Source organism: Chelonoidis abingdonii, chromosome 2 (assembly GCF_003597395.2).
Source record: "Chelonoidis abingdonii isolate Lonesome George chromosome 2, CheloAbing_2.0, whole genome shotgun sequence".
Classification (NCBI taxonomy): domain Eukaryota; kingdom Metazoa; phylum Chordata; order Testudines; family Testudinidae; genus Chelonoidis; species Chelonoidis abingdonii.
The window spans coordinates 243,913,772-243,937,984 of NC_133770.1; the positions used below are offsets into that span (position 1 = coordinate 243,913,772).

General features: G+C 41.0%; 1 protein-coding gene and 1 long non-coding RNA gene across 10 annotated transcripts in view; both read right to left on the reverse strand.

The window, feature by feature from the left end:
• Nucleotides 1-24,213, reverse strand: part of STAU2 (staufen double-stranded RNA binding protein 2) — a 234,245-nt gene that overhangs the window by 197,081 nt on the left and 12,951 nt on the right. For 4 of the 9 annotated variants that reach the window (XM_032784754.2, XM_032784752.2, XM_032784758.2 and 1 more), the window contains exons 2-6: nucleotides 22,971-23,178; nucleotides 21,753-21,883; nucleotides 16,386-16,545; nucleotides 16,142-16,198; nucleotides 13,650-13,785 (exon numbers count right to left, since the gene is read on the reverse strand). In XM_032784754.2, coding sequence (XP_032640645.1) covers nucleotides 13,650-13,785; nucleotides 16,142-16,198; nucleotides 16,386-16,545; nucleotides 21,753-21,883; nucleotides 22,971-23,169 — 683 coding nt within the window. In that variant the 5' untranslated portion in view covers nucleotides 23,170-23,178. Of the gene's footprint in view, nucleotides 1-13,649; nucleotides 13,786-16,141; nucleotides 16,199-16,385; nucleotides 16,546-21,752; nucleotides 21,884-22,970; nucleotides 23,179-24,213 lie in introns of those variants that run through there. The other 5 variants (XM_032784756.2, XM_032784753.2, XM_032784759.2 and 2 more) reach the window with 4 other exon arrangements.
• LOC142046389 (uncharacterized) lies at nucleotides 866-3,790 on the reverse strand. Its single transcript, XR_012655362.1, has 2 exons — nucleotides 2,244-3,790; nucleotides 866-1,987 (listed from the first exon to the last, which is right to left on the reverse strand). It is a non-coding gene; the product is annotated as an uncharacterized LOC142046389 (long non-coding RNA).

Here is a 24,213-nt window from a genome sequence, read left to right on the forward strand (position 1 = left end):
ATAACTGGACCTTGGCAGAAAAGTGAGAGTGGCTAAGAAAGTCTGCAGATGACAACAAAGCTGGGAGGTACTACCAATACAGAGAAGGAACCGGAAATATCCATACAGGAAGACTGGATGACCTTGAACTGAAGTAATAGTAATAGGGATGAAAATGTAATAGTGAAAAGTTAAGGGTCATGCATTTAGGGATTAATAACAAGAATTACTGTTAATAGAAACTGGGAGCCATCAATTGGAAATACAGAGGAGGAAAGGACTCGAATACTAGTATGTCACAGGATGACTATGACAGCTGCAATTATATGGGTATGAAAAAACAAAGCATCTGGGAATCATTAGGCGAGCTATTTCCAGTAGAGATAAGGAGGTAGTAACCTGGTTAATACAAAGGACTGGTTAGACCTCATTCCTGATACGTGTGGCAGTTCTAGTCTCCGCATGTTTAAGGAAGGATGAAATTCAGGGAGGGGGATCAGACGGGCTACACTAGGATGACAGCTGGTAATTAAGCTTAGAGGGGTTCACGCTAGCTTCTCAGGTTATGAACGCTAAGGTTCAAATCGGAGTAGGAAAGCTACGACAGCACGAGTCATTTGGTGGAAGATTCTCTGCACCTTGAAGTCTTTAACCCATGATTTGAGGACTTCAATGGCTCAGACAGAGGTTTGATACAGGATGGTCAGGATGATATTCTGTAGCCTGAATTGTGCAGGAGGTCAGATTAGATGATCATAATGGTCCCTTCTGACCTTAAAGTCTATGATTCTACGATTTAATGTTGACCTACTGGAATTCACCCCATTCAGCAACTCTCCCCCTTCTGTTTCACCTATATTGAAGCCAGGCCAGATCCATGTTCTCCTGCATTCTTTTTTTTTTTTTTTTTTTTTTTAAAGAAACATGGGATTTGACATGGCAAAGAGACTCAACCAGGATTGAGAGAGGTCATTGTCTAGAGCTTAACCTGCTCTTTGGCCACAAAGGCCTGGAAGTCCACAAGATGAAGGGCTGCAACTGCAGTTTTGTAAGCAATTTGATCCAAATGAATCTCAATGCCACAGCTCAGAGCCATGTGCTTTCAGCCAGTCTTTGCTCTAGCAATAGCTACCTCCAACTGTCATTTTGGGGGTTGGAAGTGTAGCTGGGAGCATTCTTGGGGAAGAAATACTTTTTCTCAACTGCCTTCAAGAGGGGAGCAAAAGTCTCAGGTATCTTTCCTACCACCTTGAGCAAATGGTTCAAAATAAGGCAGAAAGACACCAGTCTACTAAATGGGATTTCCTGGCCTGTGTACCTCTCAGTTGTGAGCCTTGAAGATAAGTGAACTGGCACTAATTCAAAGTCAGCCACCTTAGCCTGATTCTTAAGAAATTGAGGAAAAATCAAATCCCTGCGTGCACAGTTACCCTCCTCTTCAATACAGATATATTTAGCATGATCAGAAGAGTCCTATGGTTCATCTGAGTCCAAGTGACAGCTTTTTTCCTCCCAGATCATGACTCTGCTCCTATATAGGTAACTGATCCTGATGAGTCTACACAGAAGTACTGACAGTGCTGTGAAAGGTGCTGATACTGGCTGCAAAGAAACCTTTCATGCAGGAGGGTGGGTGGCTACCTGAGGCTGTAAAAACTTTCCCTGGGAAACTCTGAAGGGTATTATAGAGGAAGATGTTCAGACTTGGCCCTCTCCTAACGCAGGCCTAATTTACATCCCATCCACTCCCCTGACCTGGACCCTGACTCCAAAGAGAACTCTGTGCAGGACTCTGGGAAGGAGAAGGGACAACGCTGACAGTGCAGTTAACCATACCCCTTCTTCCACACACATTGTTCAACCCCAAGTAACTTGACTTTTAGAAAGTGGCTTATGTGCACAAGCAGTAACTACAATGTAATTGGAGCTAGCAGTGATCTCTATATTTAGGCTGCATAACACCTCCTATTAAAGCTCCTTACAACCTTTCTGTTAGAAGCTCTAAGGCCTTGGCTACACTGGCGCTTTACAGCGCTGCAACTTTCTCGCTCAGGGGTGTGAAAAAAACACCCCCGAGCACTGCAAGATACAGCGCTGTAAAGCACCAGTGTAAACAGTGCCGCAGCGCTGGGAGCATGGCTCCCAGCACTGCAAGCTAAACCCCATGAGGATGTGGAGTACATGCAGCGCTGGGAGAGCTCTCTCCCAGCGCTGGCGCTGCAACCATAAGCTTTGAAATTTCAAATGTAGCCATACCCTAACACTTCCACTCTTTGCAGCAGACTTTTGAAATTCAGCAAAGACAAAGCCCTGGAGTTACAGACATGCTTTTTGCTTTTCCCATGAAATGCCATTCAGATTTTGCTGAGTTAAACACTGTCTTTCTCTTGCTTACACCCCTCTGGAAAATTTTGGCAGCCTGCTGACATAAGAACTCAACTTTAACGTTCTAAAGCTGGGCCCATGTATCTACCAGAGTAGCAGCAGCAGCTCTAGCAGTAATAGCACTGCACTGGGAATGCCTGGATACCACCAGAGCAGATGCAGCAACAAGGGAGACAGCCAGCCAAGGTTCCCCATAACGCCCAACTGGCACAAGGATTCAGTGTCCTATTCTCCCTAACTTGTTTTGGGGGCACCACATGGCACAGGAACCCCCCACTTCCATGCGTGTAGTGGGGGAGAGAGATTGACAACCTTCCAGATATAGTACATGGCACCAGCAGTCCATCCCAATCCCAGGATAGCAGCCTTCTCATGCTGTCAGATAACATAGACAGTCCTGTAGTAGAAGTCTGTGCTACAGTACCAAAGGTTCAGAGTTCAAACTCTGATGATGATGCCTGCTGGAGGGGTTGTACATAACAGAATTTGTTTTTATCCTTTTCATTAAAAAAATAGGAAATATATACATTAAAAGAACACTATTTAGGTTGCAAATTCAAACACTGGAAAGTCCATGGAACCTTAATTTGGCACCCTTAGCACATGCATTATAAAACAAGTACTTTAGAAATTTTTATTCTAAGTGACTTAAGAGCCTAAGTCCCACTGAAGTCACTGAGGGTATGTCTACAGAATTAAAAAAATAACCACAGCAATGAGTGACAGAGCCCAGGTCAATTGAATCAGACTCATGGGGCTTGGACTACTGAGCTAAAAATAGTAGTGTAGACGTTCCCGAAGCAGGCTGGGACCCAGACTCTGAGCCCCACTCCCCTTGCTGAGTTTCAGAGGTCGGGCTCCAGCCCAAGCGGAAAAGTCTATACTGATGGTTTTAGCCCCGTACTGGAAGCCTGAGTCAGTTGGCCCAGGCTCTGAGACTCACTGCAGTGGATTTTTTTTTTTTCTGTTGTGTAGATGTACCCTTAGGCACCTCAGTTGCTAAGTACCTATGTCATTTTTAAAAATGGGACCTACACACTCTTGAAAATTTTATCCATAGTCATTAATTACATGATCATATACTACTTTTCCATACAACCACTGCCTCATTCAGCAAACACGGAGGATACACCAGGGGACAGAATCACGGCTGTACAGGCAATCATAAATCTGTCATTTCTTAACTTTCACGTACTGGACTTTTCAACTTCAATAACATCCTTTTAACTTTTTAAAATGTAATAATACAAATATATATAATTCTTGATGCTTCATAGGTTAAATGTACAGTATAGATATTACAGAAAATCACACTGAAAGATACCAACGGCACTGATTAATCATAATGATTCCATTCATACTGTATCAGGTCAAGCAATACAGACACTCACTGACTTTTGCAAGCGTTCCGTTCCGGAATGCCTTGCGTAAGTCGAATTTTGCGTAAGTCGGGGACATAAACCCGACAATTACGTGCGCAAAAAAAAAAAAAAAAAAAACTTACGGAACTTTTTCCTGTAAGTGTGGGTTTGCGTAAGTCGGGGAGCGTCTGTACAAATCAACACAGCACAGCCTAATACTGTTTTCTGAGCACTGTGATGCTTTGTTATAATGGGATGAGTTGACTGTAGAAAGATGGCTTTCACATGAATTTTGTGGCTTTTGTTGGTTTAAGTCCTTCCACAGTGGGAGCTAGGTATTCAGACCCTAACTATCTTTCAAAGTATTTTTTTTAGGATTTAATAAACTATAGAAATTAACTGTTGCCTATCAAAAATTTTATTACAGAAGTACATGAAGTACTGCCTTTTTCTGACAGACTTAGGCAAATGTTTTCTACAGCTGCCTGTCCTAATCACCATTGTCTAAAGTGATAGCTACTGGCAATAGCAAAGCTCATCACCTGCAGTCTCCCTTGTCACTGTACTCTACGGACAACAATCTTAAGGCAAACAGATGTTTCTGCCGCTTTAAACCACAGGAAATGGACTGACTTTCTGTCTTTTCCTTTCCTAGAAACAAATACTAGCAAAGAAAAACACTGGCACAGCTGTATTCAACACTTTCCTTATAACAATGTATCTGTGTGGGAGGAATGTAATGACTGCAAATACGGAAACAAATAGGCCAGGGGAATAAAATGTAGTATGCAGAAGAACAACAAAAAATAATTCACTAAAAATCAGAACGTGATTGGATTTTATATTAAGTTGTTGCATTATAGGAGACCAGATTACTCAGGGGAATAGCAATGCAATATACAAAAGCCTTCACTACTAGATCACTGGTAAGAATCCTGTCTCGTTTGGTAATGTCCAAATGCCTATGTGAAATGAGTTGGGGATTGCAATCCAATTTCAAGTGAACAAATGTCCACATCTCCAAAAATCTCCACAACTGGCATCAATGTCAGATGTCAGGGATTTGAATGGAGCATAATGACTAGGTTGGAATAGACATGGTGACTACATTACAGTCTTATTTTTTTAAGGAGGTCTTTCCACGTCAGGGTTGAGGCACAGAAGTGAAAACTCACAGTACTGCTGCATGTGCTGTACTTTTTCTGTGAATAAACAAAAAACTTTAGTTTCCATTGCTGTTAAGCTGGCACCTTCCACAACATCAGATTCACATTAAAGAGGAAACATATTATTGAAGTTATTGCATTACAATCTCATTCATTAACAGGGAAAAAAAACGTTGAAGAAACCATTATGAGAGAAAACATTGTAGAAAACCCAACTGCTGTATGGGATGATTATGATATTTACTATAAGTAATAAATGCTTATACTGAAGCAAAAAAAGACTTTTGGATCATGCTTCTGCAGTGAAATCCATACACGGATAATAGATATATTCATACTGCCCTCTCGTGGTCTAAAAGTAATATTTCTAGCTGCATTACTGAATTGTTAATCTGAACCACCTATCTCCTAACTCTCCACAGTTAAGGTCACTATGCCCTCCCTTGACTTTTAGTCCTCTCAAATCCACTTGTCCTCTTGTATAGGATGCAGCCAGTATCACTTTGTGGTCTGGCTTGCACTGATACTAGGAGACAAGTTTAATTCTCCTCTCTCCAGAGAGTCAAGGGCATCACCTCCACAACACATCCAGTTTCTCTTGGCCCATTCAAAGGGTACATACACCCTGTGGTCATTCTAAATCCTTGGCAACTCCATACTTAAAGGTGTATAACCTATTACCTCTCTCGTCGACTCCGCCTGTGCCTCCCGCGCCAGTGGAATACAGGAGTCGACGGGAGAGCACTTGGGGGTTGATTTATCATGCATAGACTAGACGCAATAAATTGACCCCCACTGGATCGATCGCTGCCCACCGATCCGGTGGGCAGTGTAGACATACCCTTAGTTCCTATTAAAATGTCATTGTCTAAAGGGACCAGTAAAAGGATTAAAGTGTCCAGAAAGCTTTTTTCAGCATGTTAATAATAAGTAAACAAAAAGGCCTACATAATTACTCAGTAATATCAATGGCATCATTATCATTAACTGTTGTCTCTTCCACAGAATTCATGACACTAACAGGGCCAACATGACAGATCAGTGAACATGTATGGTCACAAAAAAATTGCATTTGCTTATGCGCGTGTACTGTGGGTGAGACTCATCCTTCTGTACATACAGCCTAAATAACAGGAATTTAGTAGCGGAACTAAGCTAGGGTTAATTAACGGGATGCCCATCCCATGCACTGGCTGTGCAGGAGACTCTCCATGACAGCTATTCCTGGTATAGGTTGGAATAGTTACCACTTCCCTCTTGCACTCACAAAGGACTGAACTATTTGTAGATCCAGTGACCCTCACTTCTATTCCATTCTGCACTGGCCTATTGTCATGGTTGCCGAGCTAGCTGTACCTCTATTCCCTCTATGGCCTCTCTCAGTGCATCTCCTAGGTTTTAGGCCTCATGCCTTTATTTGTCCTGCAGCAGTCTCCCCTACTGTTAGACTGGGTGCCGGCTAAAGCATCCATCCCTTTTTAATCTGCACATTTGACTGTGTTCTAGCACCTGCAGTTCTTCCATTCAGGAGTTTGTGACTGGTGTATATCATGATGAGGCAGCCTTCTTAAAACAAAAGTATTGTTAATTTAGCAGTAGTAATAAAATATTAAAGAAAAAGAATTTTAAAACAAGAAACATATATCCATCTTACCTAAAGCCATACCATACTATGATGTGACTTAAGGAAGCCTAGCTTTGTCCAGACATCCCAGGAGAGTGCCCACATCTCAGGTCTAATTCCCCTCCCTGTCTTAAGAGTAAGTCCCTCATTAATTCTTCTAGAGTTCCTTTGTTTAGTATTCATAGGCTTTTTCCTGTCCTGGTCCAAACCAATTTTGTAGGTTGGCTGGAGAGGAGGCAAAATCATGCAAATAGTTCTGCCATTCTCTCTTAACAACTCTTAAGTGTTTGCTGACAGGTGGCTTATCTTGTGCCATTCTTTTCCTTCCTGCCTGTTTTTTCCAGATAGTCTCCTGTGAGTTGAATCAGTATCGTCATGCACAAAACAATGACTAGGACAACATACAGTATTCATGAATTATTACAGAGCTATAATCAGGGTTCAATTTGAGTCCCCTTCACGGCATGCAGCAGCCCTCCCCACAGCCACATCAATTCTCCTGAAGGGTTAAAGTGGTACTCATGTAACACACAAAGCCTAGTGAAGGCCCTCTTAAATGAGTGGATTTCACCTAGTGTGTGCTAACTGGGTAACTAAGTGACACTGCATACTCCTATGTGGGCTTTTTGTGGATACAGTGGATCTGGGTAGATTTATATAGTTTCCCGAAATGCAACCACACTTGAAAACATGCCTTGTAGCATTTCATCACTCTATTCTTCTGTCTTGATTTTTCTCTATTTACATTTATATAATTTCCACAGAATAAATGAAGCTGATTGAACGTTAAGGTTGCACTGCTAAGCATTCAAAAGTTTGACGATGTCAAAATTAAGCATACATCAGGATACAGTCTTTAACTGCAGGATCATGTGAGATACACCCTTTTAATATTTTTTCATTCTTACACTATAACATTTTAATGTTACAGCAGATTTAATTTATTTTACACAATACAATCTTTTCTAATTAAATCTACTAGCAAGTGAGGAAGGCAGGACTGTGCTTCCACCCTGCTGCTTTAGAGATGGCATTGCAAGTGGCATTATCCAGGAGCAGTCCATAAGTTCAGGGAAGCAGGAGAGTGTAGTGATGGTGGACGGAGACAGATGGACAAGGAGGAAGGCTCCCAGCACCCTTCCCCATCTACTGTACCTATACAGAGGCAGTAACAATATGCCCCTTAGTCTGTAGTACGCGATGTAAATACAGGAGGAAGTAGTCCCAAGGGAAGTAGATGAAAATGCAAAGTGTAGGCAAATCTGTCAAAGGTGCATGTCAAATGAAATTTATCCCATGGATATCATCCCCTTGTGTGACATAGGCCACGTCTACACTACGGGATAATATCGAATTAGCTAAAATCGGTTTTATAAAACTGATATTATAAATTCGATTTCATGCGGCCACACTAGGCACAGTAATTCGGCGTTGGTGCGTCCATGGTCCGGAAGGCTAACGTCGATTCTGAAGCGTTGCATTTGGGTAGCTCTTCCGTAGCTATCCCATAGTTCCCGCAGTCTCCCCCGCCCCTTTGGAATTCTGGGTTGAATCATTATTGTCGCGAGGTGGTTTCTGGGTAAATGTCGTCAGTCATTCCTTCCTCCGGGAAAACATCAGCTGACAATCCTTTCGCGCCGTTTTTCCCTGGATTGCCCTGGCAGACGCCATAAGCACGGCAACCATGGAGCCGTTCAGCTTTTTTTTTTTTTTTCCGGCACCATATGGTGTACTGGATGCGCGGACAGAGAGGCGATACTCCAGCGCTACACAGCAGCATTCACTTGCTTTTGCAATGATAGCAGAGATGGTTACCGGTCATTCTGTACCGTCTACTGCTGGAGAAAACTGGCAATGAGATGACGGTTATCTCTCCTCTGTACTGTCCGCTGCTATCATGAGTGCCCCTGGCTGAAATCGGCCGCGGGGGCGCAACGCAAAAGCAAAATTGGGATTGACTCACTTGGGACTGAGTCAATCCCTCCCTTTATGGTTTCTAAAAATAGAGTCAGTCCTGCCTAGAATAAGGGGCAAGTGTATTAGAGGACCAGTGTATCAGAGCACAGCTGCTCCGTGTCAGTATTCACAGGGGTGCCCCTGCAACAACCCACCCGTTGCGCTTCCCTCTCCCCAACCTTCCTGGGCTACCGTGGCAGTGTCCCCCCCATTTGTGTCATGAAGTAATAAAAGAATGCAGGAATAAGAAACAGAGACTTGTTAGTGAGATAAAATGAGGGGGAGGCAGCCTCCCAGGGCTATGACAGTCCAGGCAGTACAGAATCTTTTCTTTACACAGAAAGGGAGGGGGCTGATGAAGCTCAGCCCCAGTTGCTATGATGAAGACAGTTACCAGCCGTTTCTGTACCATCTACTGGGAGTAACTGGGAGTCATTCCCATTTTTACCCAGGCGCCCCCCGGCCAGCCTCACCTGAGGCCAGCCAGGAGCACTCACGGGCTGATGGCAACGACGGATATCCAGTCATATTGTACCGTCTACCACCGGGAGGGGGAGAAGAGCGGATACTGCTCTTCACTGCTGCAGCATCGCGTCTACCAGCAGCATTCAGTACACATAGGGTGACATTGAAAGAAGTCAAGAAATGATTTCTTTCCCTTTTCTTTCACGTGGTGGTGGGGGGGGAAACTGAGGAGCTATTCCTGAACCACGCCAGACACTGTTTGAACCTACAGACATGGGAGCTCAGCCAAGAATGCAAATACTTTTCAGAGACTGCTGTGGACTGTGGGATAGCTGGAGTCCTCAGTACCCCCTCCATCCATGAGCGTCCATTTGAGTCTCTGGCTTCCCGTTACGCTTGTCACGCAGCGCTGTGTATCCTGGAGATTTTTTTTTCAAACGCTTTGGCATTTCGTGTTCTGTAACGGAGCTCTGATACAACAGATTTGTCTCCCCATACAGCGATCAGATCAGTATCTCCCGTACGGTCCTGCTGGAGCTCTTTTTGGATTTGAGACTGCATCGCCACCCGTGCTGATCAGAGCTCCACGCTGGGCAAACAGGAAATGTAATTCAAAAGTTCGCGGGGCTTTTCCTGTTTACCTGCCCGCTGCATCCGAGTTCAGATTGCTGTCCAGAGCGGTCAGTGGTGCACTGTGTGGATAACCGCCGGAGGCCAATAACGTCGATTTTCCGTCCACACTAACCGTAATCCGATATGTTAATATCGAATTTAGCGCTACTCCTCTCGTCGGGGTGGAGTACAGAAATCGATTTAAAGAGCCCTTTATATCGATATAAAGGGCGTTGTAGTGTGGACGGGTACAGTGTTAAATCGATTTAACGCTCTTTAAATCGATTTAAACGCGTAGTGTAGACCAAGCCATACACTCATAAGGCAGTCCCATCACATGGAATTCTTCATAATTGAACTAGTGCTGCTTTAATTATTTTCATTTTTATCCTTGTATCCGCTCACTGTTTTGCTTTTTCTTTGTTTCTATACTTCACAAGTGTTTTTAATTTCCAAAGGTTTCTTCTAAGGCTTTAAAGCTCCCTGTATTGTGGTGAGACAGTTTTAAGGACTTTTATGTTATAAGCAAATCATTTAGGGATTCTTCCAAAGGAAGGGGGGAGGGGTGTACTCTGTGATCCCTTTGACAAGGGATTGCAGTATTACAACATCAAAAGCGGGTGTTCAGTTTCCAGTGGCTTTTATTTTTTGACTAAAAGCATGTGGTTTGGGTGCATTTGTAAGATATCACATCTCTTGTCATTTTACAGACTCCCTGTCATTGAAAATACTGGAATACAATTAAACTTCAAGGAGGATTCTTTTCAACTCTAACTGAAGACAATACATTATAATATTAAAAGGTAATCAAACGGAGCCATACTCATGGGGGAACCTGGATGGCCTATGTAGCTGAAATGCAGTCAGATCTTGTTTTATTTTTCACACCATTCATTTGATTGAACAATTATGTTTTTGATTTATTTTTTTTTAATTCTGTAAATGAACGGAGTGCTCATGAAAGTGAAGGATTAATAGCACTGGCAGGAGAGACATGGCATGACTAGGTGTATAGAAGTTTTGTCATACAGCTCTGCCAACGTTCCTCAGTCCTGACCTACTATTCCAGCCCTTGGTCTTTTCTGCACAGTTTGCCAGTTCTGCTGAATTGTAACAAATACGGGGGGAGAAATTTGCAGTGTTGACAAATGGAACCTAGGATAAGACCCAAATCTTCAAATTCATTCACACTTTTACCTCACGCAGAGCACTCATAAGCACACTGCACTGAGGTGCTCATAAACATTCACTTACATATAGCCACATTCTCTTTATACACATAATTAACATTTCTTCCCAGACATAAAAAGAAGCATGCTAATTTTTTGGCCATGAGCAATCTTTGTCAAGGTAGCTTACAAAACAACAATTGCACCTTCAATTATCATTATGTACAAAGATGACAAGTGTTTGAGCAGATTTCATGTCTGCTAACAATGTGAGTGAAATAGAGTAATCTTAATTGTTGCCTACAGAGCATTTTCTTAAATGTAAGCTGTAACTTCATGCTGCAAAATCCCCAAGAACTTTGTGAGAGTTAAATTTGTTTGTAAGAAAGAAAATTAATTTGGGGAACAAGCAACTTATTCCTGAAAGCATAAGTGCTTATTTTCCTTCAGTTAAAGTTTGTAAAGCTTCCTGGAATCCATTCAGATAAAAGGAGCTATATAAATGCAAGGTTATCATCGCTGTTTGTTTTGTATACAACATATATTGCTTCCTCCTTGTTCTGGTGTGTGGATGTAGTAATTTGCAGATGACCCATAGCAAATTACTAACCATCTCTCCCTTATGCTGGTGCAGCTACTCTGCCCAGTAAGCAGATGGAGAGGTGGAGCAAAGGCTCCACCTAATTCCCATCTCTCCCTGACCATCAGCCCTGGGGAAGAAGTAAGCAACCAAGTAGCCCTAGTTATTCCTAAACACCTGGAACATCCAAGGTCCAGGTAGCCCACGTATGGAGGGTTCTTATATCGTACAGGCACGCAGTCTGACTCAATCTAGCCCAAAGAAAACTGTGCTTAAACAGCGGTTTACCCCTTCACAGCCCATCTTTTCCTCTTATGTGCAACAGTCAAATTCTGTGGTCAAATTTCCACTGAAGTCACTAGGAGCTTTGCTTAAGTAAGGACTGCAGATTGTCAGAGGCTGAAGCTTTATTACTGATTTGCTCATAACAGTCAATTTTACAGAAATAGCACATCATCACAAATCCAGAATTATGATTTCACAGCAGGTGCCAAAAGAAGGAGAAGTCCTAAGACAAACAGGGCTGATGCAAGGAAGTTTCGCAAGCTAGGCGAAACTTCTACCTTGTGCCCACCCCCAGCCCTGCGGCTGCCCACTGCCCCCCCCTCCACCCTGAGGCGCCCCCACCCCGGAAGCTCCCCAATCTGCCCTGAGGCATTCCGCGGCAGCTCCCCACCCCCGCAGCCCGGGGAGCCGTGTGGCACCTCCCCACCCCAGCTCACCTCTGCTCCGCGTCCTCCCCAGGCACTCTGCCCCTGCTCTAATTCTCTTCCCAGGCTTGTGGCACCAAACAGGCGCTCAGGAAGGAACCGTTGTAAAAAACAAAAAAAAATTGGGGGCACCGCTTTTTGGTGAAGTAGTACTAAGTAGAGAAATAAAACTACTTTATGGAACACTTTTTATAAAGTAATAACAGTAAAAAATGTTGTGGGCTGTGCATGAGGGGTCTTTAGTACTCTACACCAGAAGGAAATACTTTACAATTCCACATTCTAGATTTTTTTTCCCTACATTAAACTTTTTTCCTAGTCTAGATAATTTTTATCAGCCAAGTAATTTCTATTGATATTTCTAGTAATTATAGAAGTCCTAAAATACTGAGCAAAACTATTAATAAAAAAAGTTAACTTCAGCCAACACAGCCATTTAGTAAAAGCAGGCCATGCTACATACAGTGTATCCAAGCAGTGATTGAGAGAGCGACAGAGGCAACACATTCAACCAAGTGCTTTGTCTCATTGTAGAGAGAATTCCTTTGGACAAGTCGGGGGTGTTAATCAAACCTTCAACCCTTTTTATTCATAAGGAGAGTTGGCATGATTCAATTATTTTGAGGTAAAGAAGATAAAAGAAGAACAGGGACTCTTTGCATCTGAGGTCCAGCCCAACCCCAGAAAAAATCTTTTAAGTTTAGCTCTAATGACTACCTCTTTAAGTCTCTCAGGTGACCACATTATCCAAGCTACATTTAATTCAGGATAAGATAGTATAGTTTGCAAATATGTTACACCTACTCTGCAGCAGATCAGAACAAGGACCATTCATGAAAATACTTAGAAAAGCTACAACACTTCCTAGTAAATTATAAGGCTTTGTCAGACAAGGAACTATTAGGATGCTCACTTGACAAAGCTCCCAGCCATTTAACTTTTACAAGTCTCTTAAGAGTGGACAGAATAGCTCAAAATGGAAAACTATTATTCTGAAATAATGGCTGCTTAAAGGTCCCTCCTATCATTAGCAACAATTACTCCATACAAGGGGGGATTAGGTTGGAGGTTTTTAAAATGTGGAATAACATTTTTATTAATAAATCAAAAGTTATCAGGTAGCAGCAACATTTGTGAATTGAAGAATTGAATTACTTGTGCTTGAAGAAAGCTGTAAACATCTATTGGAGACGGGAGGACAGCTCCACAGCATGTTAATTTTCTAGATGGAGCCCTCCCAAACTTACCCTCCTCCAAGAGAAAAGAGAGTTTGTAACATTCAAAGCAATCCTGAAACAGCTAAAATATCAGCAATGAAAAGCAACACCTTTATGGAGAGTTAACAATCTGACTCATGTCTCTCTTGTACAGACTGAGTTCTAATTCCAATCTACATTTAATAATAATCCAAACAAATTTTACACATGCCGTCATCCTTAGGCACTCTGATATCCTTAGGCATCTGTCATTTCAAACATGTATTGCTCACCAATTTATGAACATTTCTAAGCTGCACTGCACAACCACTCCTTGGAAAGAATTTTATTTTATTTTACATTGCAGTAGTCTATAAAGTTTAAAGAAATTTAGCATTTGTTTAAGCAATGGAGAAGGAATAGCGAATAACAGAAAACATACAAACCTCTGATTGTACATGCCCCGGAAGTTGTAATTTGCTCTATAGTTTGGGATTGGCTTTGGATCTAGTGGCCTGTAGATGGCAGGCTCTCCCCTTTTCATAGCCAGACCATTCAGCTCCACTGTTGGAGTTATACTGCCTGTAAAAAATAAGACTACATGTAAGACTCTTCAACAGTAAAGCATGTTAAAACCATACAATTTTTTGGAGGGGGGGGAGGGGCGCAGGGGGGAAGAAAGGCTGTAAAACAGATGTTGATTTTCCTACTAAAACTAAAAAAGCAGTGACTAAACAGTTGCATCAAATTCCAGTATAAAATGGGGGTACAGATCCAATTTTAATCACCTAATGTAAACAAGCACTTAAACTGACATCTTCATGTATTCTCTTGGAATTTGGGCAGACAACTCTGCCCAAATGAGATTACTATGATTAGACTGGTTAGTCAGCTTTGAACAATCTCAAGAATGCCTTTCAAATACTATGAAACTTTTTGAAATTAGTACCGGTAAAAGAATCACATCTCTTTCCACTGGATGCCATTAAATAAAATGGATGAAAACCAAAAATCTCTTATACAAAAAGTTTACAGCTACTGAAACAAGATAGCAGTAGCATAGATTACTGGAGTTATTTAACAACAATTTGATAGAAGTCAGAACTAAATGATTCAGTTTCAAGAGATGAGAGGTTAAACCTATGACTAAAATTAAAACTAAAAACTTAAAATTTAATAACTTATGAACTGGAGACTAAATTCATTAAAAATTTAGTGCTACTACAGCCACCTCCTGGCCAAGGAGTGCAAAATACTAAACAAACAACTACCTTTGTGTATGTAATTGTTCTCCAAATGTCAAATATGAAGCTGCAATAATCATAAAATGCCTTATTTAAAAAGCAAAACCATTTGAAGAGTCAAATTGTTTAATATAACTGCCTTGTTATTTACTTCAGGGGAAATCTAACCAGCAAATTATAAACCAAAGTGTGTCTCACTTCTACTGCGAGAAGAAAAATCCAAACTGAGTTTAAATTATAATCAGATGTGTGCATTAATCTAGCCCAGAACAATAATTATTATAACAGTAAACCAGTTATTCGGGTTTTATGTGCCAATGCTGCAGGTTTTATGCAGTACTCAGGCTAAACTACCATTAACTACAATTTTGACTTTTTCCCCTCAAACGAAGGGCTGCAAGAACTGCAGAACTGGACTTCACGGGACTATGAATTCAGCTATACAATAAAAATAGTCACTAGATCAGAAGAACCTGTGCTTTGAAAGAAAAGGTCTTAAAGAAAGATGACAGCGTCATATGAAAGCCTGTATACTCAAATCGATTTTTCAGCTTTAAGGGAAATTCTTATTACAGGCAGTCCTCAGACTTACGACACTATTGGTTCCTGAAAACTGTGTTGTAAGTCAAACCGTAACTCAGGACCGAATGTCAAAGTTGAAACCAACTGTCATAAGTCAAATCAGGGTATCAATGCAGAAACGTCATAAGTGCCGTTTGTCGTAAGATGAACGTTGTAAAGTCGAGGACTCCCTGTATTATTTTTTCTGCTATATACTTTTCAATTAAAAATATAAAAAGAGGGCTAGTCCAAAACTCCTATCACCTGTATAACATGCTGCCATGCCAAGAGACAAATCCAAGGCCCTTCTTCCTCAGTCCTGCACCTGCTTCCACTGAACTAAACAGCAGAAGTCTCACTGACTTCAGCAGAAACAGGATCAAGCCCCAAGCTAGCAGGGTCTGGAAGAGTTATAGGAGTAATATGTTCTGCCCTAAGGGAGTGGAAGATGGGAAAGAAAACCCTACATCATTCACAAACAATCCCTTCTAGACAAGACTCAGGCCATATTGATGGGATCTGGAGAAAGATTTGTCCAGCCCTCCTCAGTCAGACAGACCCTTAGTGCAAAGTGAATCCTTCAGAAAGTGGTTGAGAGAAAGTAATGAGGAAAAACTGTAAAACAAATAAAGGGATCTTTTTATATTTCATTAAATTACTTCTTTATCAGACAAGAATAAGTCATTGAGATGTGACTGAGATTCATAAGCATTGAGCAATGCATTTCCTGTGTCCGTATTTTATTTTCTCATGTACACCAGAATATGTTGCATGTAGTGTGCAACATGCAAGTAACATTTCCAGATGAAGGTCACCTGACTGCAAATGTCCTTCTGATTAACTGAATAATAAAATATGCAGAACTAGCTGGAATAAATAATTTAGGTTGCTACAAAGGAAAATCTATTAGGCAAGGAATTATATACTGAAGTTTCTGTGCCAAACTCTCCCCTGATTTCTACTCTCACCTTCAGTGGCATTGTATATGAAGTAAGTCAGGTGGAATTTGGCCCTTTCCCTGAAAAGCCAGTTTGTCAGCTTCAATATTCTTACTAATGTAAAAATGGTCAGTTCAATCTTGTTACTTTTGTGCTTGGTTATTGTTGACCACATAAACTGGCTTGTACCTTTACCTTCAGAGGTGAGTCTTGCAGAAGTAAATGTATTCACGTGCAGTTCAGCAGCTTCTGCTACAGCAGATAAAAAAAATTACCATGCATACTCACTGTAAGGTTTTGAATTATATATTACCTTCTCTTCCAGCTCTACTTATGCCTACTTTAAAATACTCTATAAACCTCTATAAAACATCTAAACCTGCAGTTCCATGACAAACAAGAAGATTGATTATTTGGAGGGAACAAACAGGCAACATACCTGGGTTATTATTAATGTTATTTTTGGGTGGTCTGGGAGTTGGTTTGGGAAGGTTTGTTTTGTTCAAAGCTTTGCTAGCAGCAGCATGTTGAGCCTTTTTAATACTGCTCCCTTCCGCTTCCCATGTCTGCTCTCCAAGATTCAGCTGCACTGTGAACATCTTCAAAAATATAAAGAACAGGTAAATAATGGCAAGACTGTCACCAAGGTGAGTTAGAACAATATATATGAAACACTACCCAGATGGAGAGGAACTGCGTTTCATTATTTGTTGTGATACTTTGGGCTCTCAGATGTATGTATAGGGTCCCATTGAAATCACTAGGCAAAATTTGGCCTTTAAATGTAAAAATAAATCACATAGCATCACACTAGCAATCACAAAAAGTGTTATAAGAGTCAAATAGTAGTAACTAAAGTGCATCAGCCTGATATTCTTGGAGGGATATAAAAATTAAATTTAAGAGCCTGATTCTTCAGTCTTGCATCTGTGTAGTCACTTACACGAGTGAGAAATGGGTACAAAAGGTTACCAAATGAAAATAGTATCATTTTATACCCATTTTGTATGGGTGTAAATGAGTATAAAGCTTCAAGAGAGCAGAGAATCAGGCCTGAAGATTTTTACCCAATGCGAGTCATAGAATTTTTTTTCTAACTCAATTTTTCTTCAAAAACATAAAGCACATACACACAAAGCAAAAGCCCTGGCAACCAAGGGATCTGTTCAAGAGTATAAAGTATAAACAAAATTGTATTGTCTTAATTTAATTTTGTCTCTTTAACATGAGCTCTATAATGCAGATTCAGAACTGAAAAAAAACCCTCAGATTTAACAAAGTTGGCTATTGACTCAACTCTAAGAACTTAAAAATCAATAGCAAAGAACAATCTTGAGCAAACAATTCATCACAGAGTAATAACCAAGCATGATAAAGTGTGAAAAAGAAATCCTAAAATGTATTTAAAATATTAGGAAGTATTTCTATCATAAGCTTATAATAATTGTGCTATTTACATTTATGCAGTTTAAATTGAAAATGCAGCTATCTTGCAACACTCCACAAGGGAGGGTAGAAAAACAAATGAATTCATTTTCTTTCAAATATAAAAGTACTTGAAAAAGTATTAATCTAGATTCTAATCTCACATGCACATGGTACATTACAGCTTGCCTTGACAAACATACTGCTATATGTTCTGGAGATCCACAGAAATATATACACATGACTAAAAGATTAAATTAAATCTTTTATTCAGTCGTTCTGTTCTTCTGGGTATTTTTTTTTTTAAGTGAGTTAAATGGGCTAGATCAGGACCCACAAATTCAGAGTTGTGTGTAACAAGGTGGGCTCAAAATGTGCATGCACATGCCACACCCACAAAGTATTTGCATATGAACATGCAAACTGGGTAACTGTCTGCTTAAAAACTAGCTTTATATTGCATGTGCCTAATACAAATGCATACTGAATTTGTGAATACATCTCTTTCTCTTAAGCTGAGCTTTGAAAATCTGGCCATGTACGTCCCTGAGAATTTTAGCCCAGGTCCCAGTATTACAGTTCACATCACCAATTAACGCCTCATTTATCTCAGGGTATGTCTATAATACCCGCCAGATTGTGTCTTGACGTGATCAATCGTCCCCCAAGCGCTCTCCCATTGACTCCTATACTCCACCGGCATGAGAGGTGCAGGCAGAGTCGACAGGGGAGGGTTAGCAGTTGACTCACCGCAATGAAGACACCACAGTGAGTAGATCTAAGTACACCTCTACCCCGATATAATGTGACCTGATATAACACGAATCTGGATATAACACGGTAAAGCAGTGCTCCGGGGGGTGGGAGGGGGGCGGGGCTGCGCACTCCGGTGCATTGAAACAAGTTCGATATAACGCAGTTTCACCTGTAATGAGGTAAGAAGTTTTTGGCTCCTGAGGACAGCGTTATATCGGAGTAGAGGTGTACGCCCACTTCAGCTATGTTATTCACGTAGCTGAAGTTGTGTAACTTAGATTGATCCCCCACAGTGTAGACCAGTCCACAGTTATACTCACAACTGCTTGGGGGAAAAAAAGGGAAAAACATCCTTCATTAACTTGAATTCTATCAAATACAGATAATATCAGAGTACTAACCTAGGCATGAAACCTTGATATGTTTATTTTAAGATAATAGCTATTCAATCAATGAACAAATTGTTTACATAAATTATTGCCAATAGAATTGAAATCTTACTTCTGGATCAAGAGTTAAAATATTTGTATTATACGAGCATGCATCAATGTAATGTTTCTGTGGAAGAAGCAGATTCTCACATTTCTATGAAAATATGACTGATAAAGGTCTTCTATCTAATCTATATATCCATCTCATCTCTCTCTCCCTAGCACAGAGTGTTAAGATACAAGAATTCAAGATAATAAATAAATAAATAATAATAATGGTATGCTCAGTTGATTTCCATAGCCACAAAACGGACTCTCTCACTCAGTATGTTTTAGCATATCTGATATAAGTCTCCTGCAAAGAACGAGAAAGAGCTGGAAATTTAATTAAAGAGATTAAATTGGCCAAAAACATAAAGGAAAGTCTCAAACAATCAATTAAAGGCTTGGCGACTGGAGGTCCCAGAAGCCCAACGCTTTGCTGTGGTTGATATGCATTCTGGATAACTTCGGAGGGTGTTTTTATTCCTTATATCTAACTTAATTACATTATGGCAAAACCTAGAAATGCAACACTTGCCATGATTTGTCCTTTCACTCCACTTCTCTTTCCTCTGTATGAAGAGCTTTTTCTTCTCCTTCCTGATCCTGCAACATGCTGAGTCCCTCAACTCTCTCTCATTCCTTCGCACTCCTGTCTGTTTCCCTCCACCCTTGTTTTTTTGTTAAATTAGTTTATCTCCTAAAACCCACTGACATGGAAGCACAGAACAGGTGGACAATCTGACAACCCAACTGAGAACAATACTCTCCAAAACCACAGTTCAGGCTCATGCAGGGTCTCTGGCTTGCCTATGCTCAAGAATGTTTGTATAGAGGGCACAGTTTCCACTCACACACTAATCAGACACTCTGGAGGGGCAACCTCTAGCAACTGTAACTTACTACAGGTGAGTTCCTCCTTTCTGTGGAGCACCATTGTTATCTGTCCCTTTACATTTGATCACAACTGTTAACACTTACTTGCCAGAAAAAGAGAACCAGAATAGGAAGAAAAGGAAAACAAAGAGCTTACTGGCACAGATGTCTGTCATACAGACTGCCTGCATTACAGTAGAGGTCTCTGAAATTTATGAAAACCACTAGAGAAGGGAGCAAAATATATGCAACAGGAAAGTAGCCCTTGACGCACTGTGTCCAGGCAGTCGCATGGGAGAGAGCAGCAGCAGTTCGTGCCTTTATGGTGTAAGTTTTTTCAGAGAGAGATTTTGCTTTGCTTAGCATATTTTACCTGTTGTAGAGCACCATGTTCAGTAACAGAAATAAACACACAACAGCTACTATAACAATATCATAATAACTTCTATGTAAATGTTTTCTGTGGGCCAAAGCATTGCAACTATGTCTGATCTTATTAACGTCACCCTTGTTCTTCCTCACACTCATCTCTTCTTTGTTACTTGTTGGGTCATTTCTAAATTAGACTAAGATTTTCTGGGCAGGACCTAGCCTTTTTATAACCATATGTCCTGTAAAGCACCTGGCACCCTTTCGGGGACTGTAAACATAATTAATAATTATAACAAAATATACATGTAACAGTGAACAGAGCTAAGCATCAAGAAAAAGTTGTACACTTGCCTGTTTGCTCAGATGAGCTTCTAAAACACAGTTTCCTAGATCTATACAGGAAGCATCCAACAATTTTAAGACAGGGCCCAAATTAGGAAACTCCACAAAAGCACTGCTGACAAAAGTCAGAAATCTAATAGAGGCCCAAGGTATTTCACTGGCAGTAATTTTCACACAGATGATAAAACGTACATATCTGCATTAAAACCAAAGTGAACTATTCTGCATCCTGCTGTGTTTCCAACATGCAGAAGTGAGATTATAAATCTAAAGTAAGACAAATTCCTTGATTACTGATGAATGTTCAGGGAAGGTACAGGCAAAATGAACCTTCCTGTATGCACTAACATTTCATAGATTTCTATGGCATAGTCATTGAACAATGGTAACATAAGTAAATAGGAGAACCAGCAGGGGAAGGGTTAATGAAAGAATCATTACATGTAACCTGAGAAAAATAGAGCCAAAAGCCCAATCCTGCAAGGTCCTGGGCGCCTTGGTAAGCATGGAATACTTCCATCTCCCACGGATTTTGGTAGACACTGTTGCCATGAACCTTGTGCTGTCATTTACACCAGTGCAAAGTGGGTGCAAAACACTGCCAAACCAAAACGGTAGTGTTTTACTCTCACTTTGCACTGGTTACAATGCAAGGTGCAGCATCAGGAGGGCACATACAGAACTTTTCAGGAGAGGCCAAGCAACTTGCAGAAGGCTGGAGGTTATTAACAAGAACTTTGCTCAGCTGCTCTGCTCTGAAGATGCAGAAGGTTCTCGAATATAAAATCTCACTTTTCCTCTCTCAAGTTGAATTTTTTAGTCATCTTTCTTGTGAGTCTGCCCTAAGGAGGGAAGAAATTTGAAAACTTTCATGTAAATATGCTCCTTTAGGTCCACTGCCATCTGAAACCGCGGACATGTTCTCAAGCTGACTATCAAAACAGGATGTGAGACTAGACAAGGATGCTAAGCACTTTAACACCACTATGAGCCTTAAAGACCCATTGTCACTGTGGGCTTCACAGGGTTTAAAGGAAAATACTGTGATACTTTGTGCTTTAAAACACAAATATAATCAGAAGATTTGCTATCCATATTACCATCTTTATGTAGACTAAATAAAACTAGTTAACACAAAACAAAATGGGAAAAGACTAGCCCAGCGGTCTGTTAGCAGTGGGTCTGCACTGCCATGAAAAGGTTCCATGTACAATTCTCAGAAGCAGACTGCTAGGGTCCTGGAGGGGAAGGAGTGCTTTGTGCAACTCAGCAGCCAACCAGGCCATGAATGATAAAGGAAGGGTGTTGATGGATTCCGAAGAGACCTTTAAGAGAAAAAGATGAAGGCCAAGAAGAATGATCTCAAGGGTCAGAGGATAAGTAAGGCAGAAGGCGATGATGAAAAGATCCTCAGGGCTCCAAGAGCAACACAGAAGAACTTCCTAAAAAGCATAACAAAAACAAAGCAAAACAAAACCCCAACACTATAAACTTGATTGTGTTTGACAAGTTATCTGTTCATAACTTAAGGTACGCCTCATAACCTGGAACTGTAACCTTACCTTGGCATGAGCAGGCCCTCTTTCATTCAGAAGCTTATACAGGGGTTGAACTCTATTGAAACGGGCTAACTCATTTACCAGACACATTGGAGTTTTCTCTTTGGGGTTTGCCATGTTATCTTGGAGAGGAGCTGTAAATAAAGAGTCTGTAAAGTTTTTGTGGAGAAATGTATTCTTCACAACTTTGCAAAAGAAGTGGTATGTTTAAAAAAGAAAAATACTTTTGCTAAAAAAACTCATAATACGCTAAAAATATGAGATTGTGTTAATGTCAATAAAACGGCACTTTGATAATACAATGTTTAAATATTATTTACACATTTTTAATTTGAGAACATGTATTTTATTGTAACCATTTCAATTACTTGCAATACAAAAAATCTTTCTAATAAGGAAGACAGTGTAGATGGACATTTATATATTATAACTTGTACGTTATACCATCTCCCTGAAAATTCCATTCTGCTCGGTATTCGTTATTGGAGTCAATTGTTCTTTCAGTGTAATTTCGAAACACGAACACGGAAGACAAACAACTGATGAACACCTGTGGTCCCACGCTTGTTTCCCCTCATTCTTCCCAACATTCTTTCAGATCTCTACACTACTACTAGTGTCGCTGTGGCTATCTCCCCAACTTCATTCTTTCAACAATTTTGCGGATTCTGTTGTGTTCCTAAACCTAGATTGTTTATGCACCATATGTTTCTTTAAGGCCTTTATCCTCCTGCTATTTCTTTCTTTCATCTTTGTATCTATCCCCAACACAAACTTGCTCTGCTAACTTACTTTGGAGTAACACTTTACTGTATTTTACACCCAGTTGAGAACAAGAACTATAGCAGTTATTAGGCTATAAAGGAAATGCCATTTTCTGCTAAATAGACTGAAGACATTTTGTTCTAGGGAAGGAAAATACACTTAGATAACTTCCTGCTGTACTAAAACTTCATTATAAAAGATTCACATAGGATGTGGCAGAATAGTTTGTTTGTTTTTCTGGGCTTCCATATCTCTTAACAATGCTCTATCATAAATCAGAATTAAACTAAAGAAACTAAATTCTGTAAACAGCATTAGAAACCAAAACATTTTTCTACAGAGATTTGTTTCTTTAGTTTTATTTTCTTTAGGACCTCATCCATTTATATTAAAAACTCATCAAGTGGATTCCCTTGCAAAATAAAAATAAGTATTCTAAGCAAAACATCTCCTTACCTGGTGAGTTGCTAGAAGGTGCAGAATCCACAAGACCAGCTGTTGGACTGTTACAACTGGCAACTGATTCTGAAATGGTTCCATTCATTGAGGCCTGCAGACCCAATGAACTTGCATTTGTTACTGATGGGGATAGCACCGGAGGGGGAAGGGTAGGTCCAGAGAGGTTTGCTGCAGTCTGCATTTTAACTTGTGCCATTGTCTATCACTGCAATAAACAAAGATTTATAAGCAGAGTGCCTTCAGATTTTTGAAAGCCAAAATGGAAGTATTGATAGGAATACTACTTTATATTACTTTCATGCAAGGCTCTTTTGCAAACATTAATGAATGAAGCCTCACAACACCCTTGTGAAGAAGGAAAGAATTACTATCCCCATTTTAAAGATAAGGAAACTGGGGCACAGAGAGGCTAAGTGACTTACACAAAGCCATACAGCATGACTATACCAGAGCCAAGAATACAATCCAAGTTTCCTGGGAGAAATGGGGGACAATGAGTAGGGAGAGGGAACGGAACAAACAGATAGCTGAATGGGATGGAGTCTCTTCACTTCCCCGTCCCCTCTGCTGGGATGGAGAATGACAGAGCTCATTAATGGCCATGGGAGAGGAGGAAAAGTTCCACATTACAACCCCCACTATGGTATAACGAGCATCTAAGCTGAAAAGTGGGATGAGGGAGATGTCTCTACTCTCCAGGCAGAGAGCACTCCCACGCACATCCATACAGGTTGCAGGGAAAAAATACTAGTCCATGTTCTGTGTTGTTATAATTCCTATGCACACTTTACTGCTTCTACGACCAGCTAAGTTCCCTCTAAACTGCGCGGCCCCATGGCAGCCTATTAAGCACCACACAGGCGCTCAGGGCTGCAGTGGGAAGACATGCCTCTCCCCCAGCCCCAGACGTGCCACGGCCCGGGGAGAGGCACCCCTTCCCAGCCCCAACCCAGCCCAGATCTGCTGCGGCCAAGGAAGAGGCACCCCTCCCCTGGCCCCAACCCATTCCGGCGCTGCTGCGGCTAGAGGAGAGGTGCCTATCCCACAGCCACCCCTGTTGCTTTTGCAGCTGGGAGAGGTGCCCCTCCTTCCCAGCCCAAGTGCTGCTGCGGGGAGAGAGAGCTGGTGGTAGTCCTCTCTCCCCACTGTAGCCCCAGGGCAATCTGCACCCCAAATCCCTCATCCCCGGCCCCACCCCAGAGTCTGCAACCCTAGCCAGAGCCCTCACCCCTCTGCACCC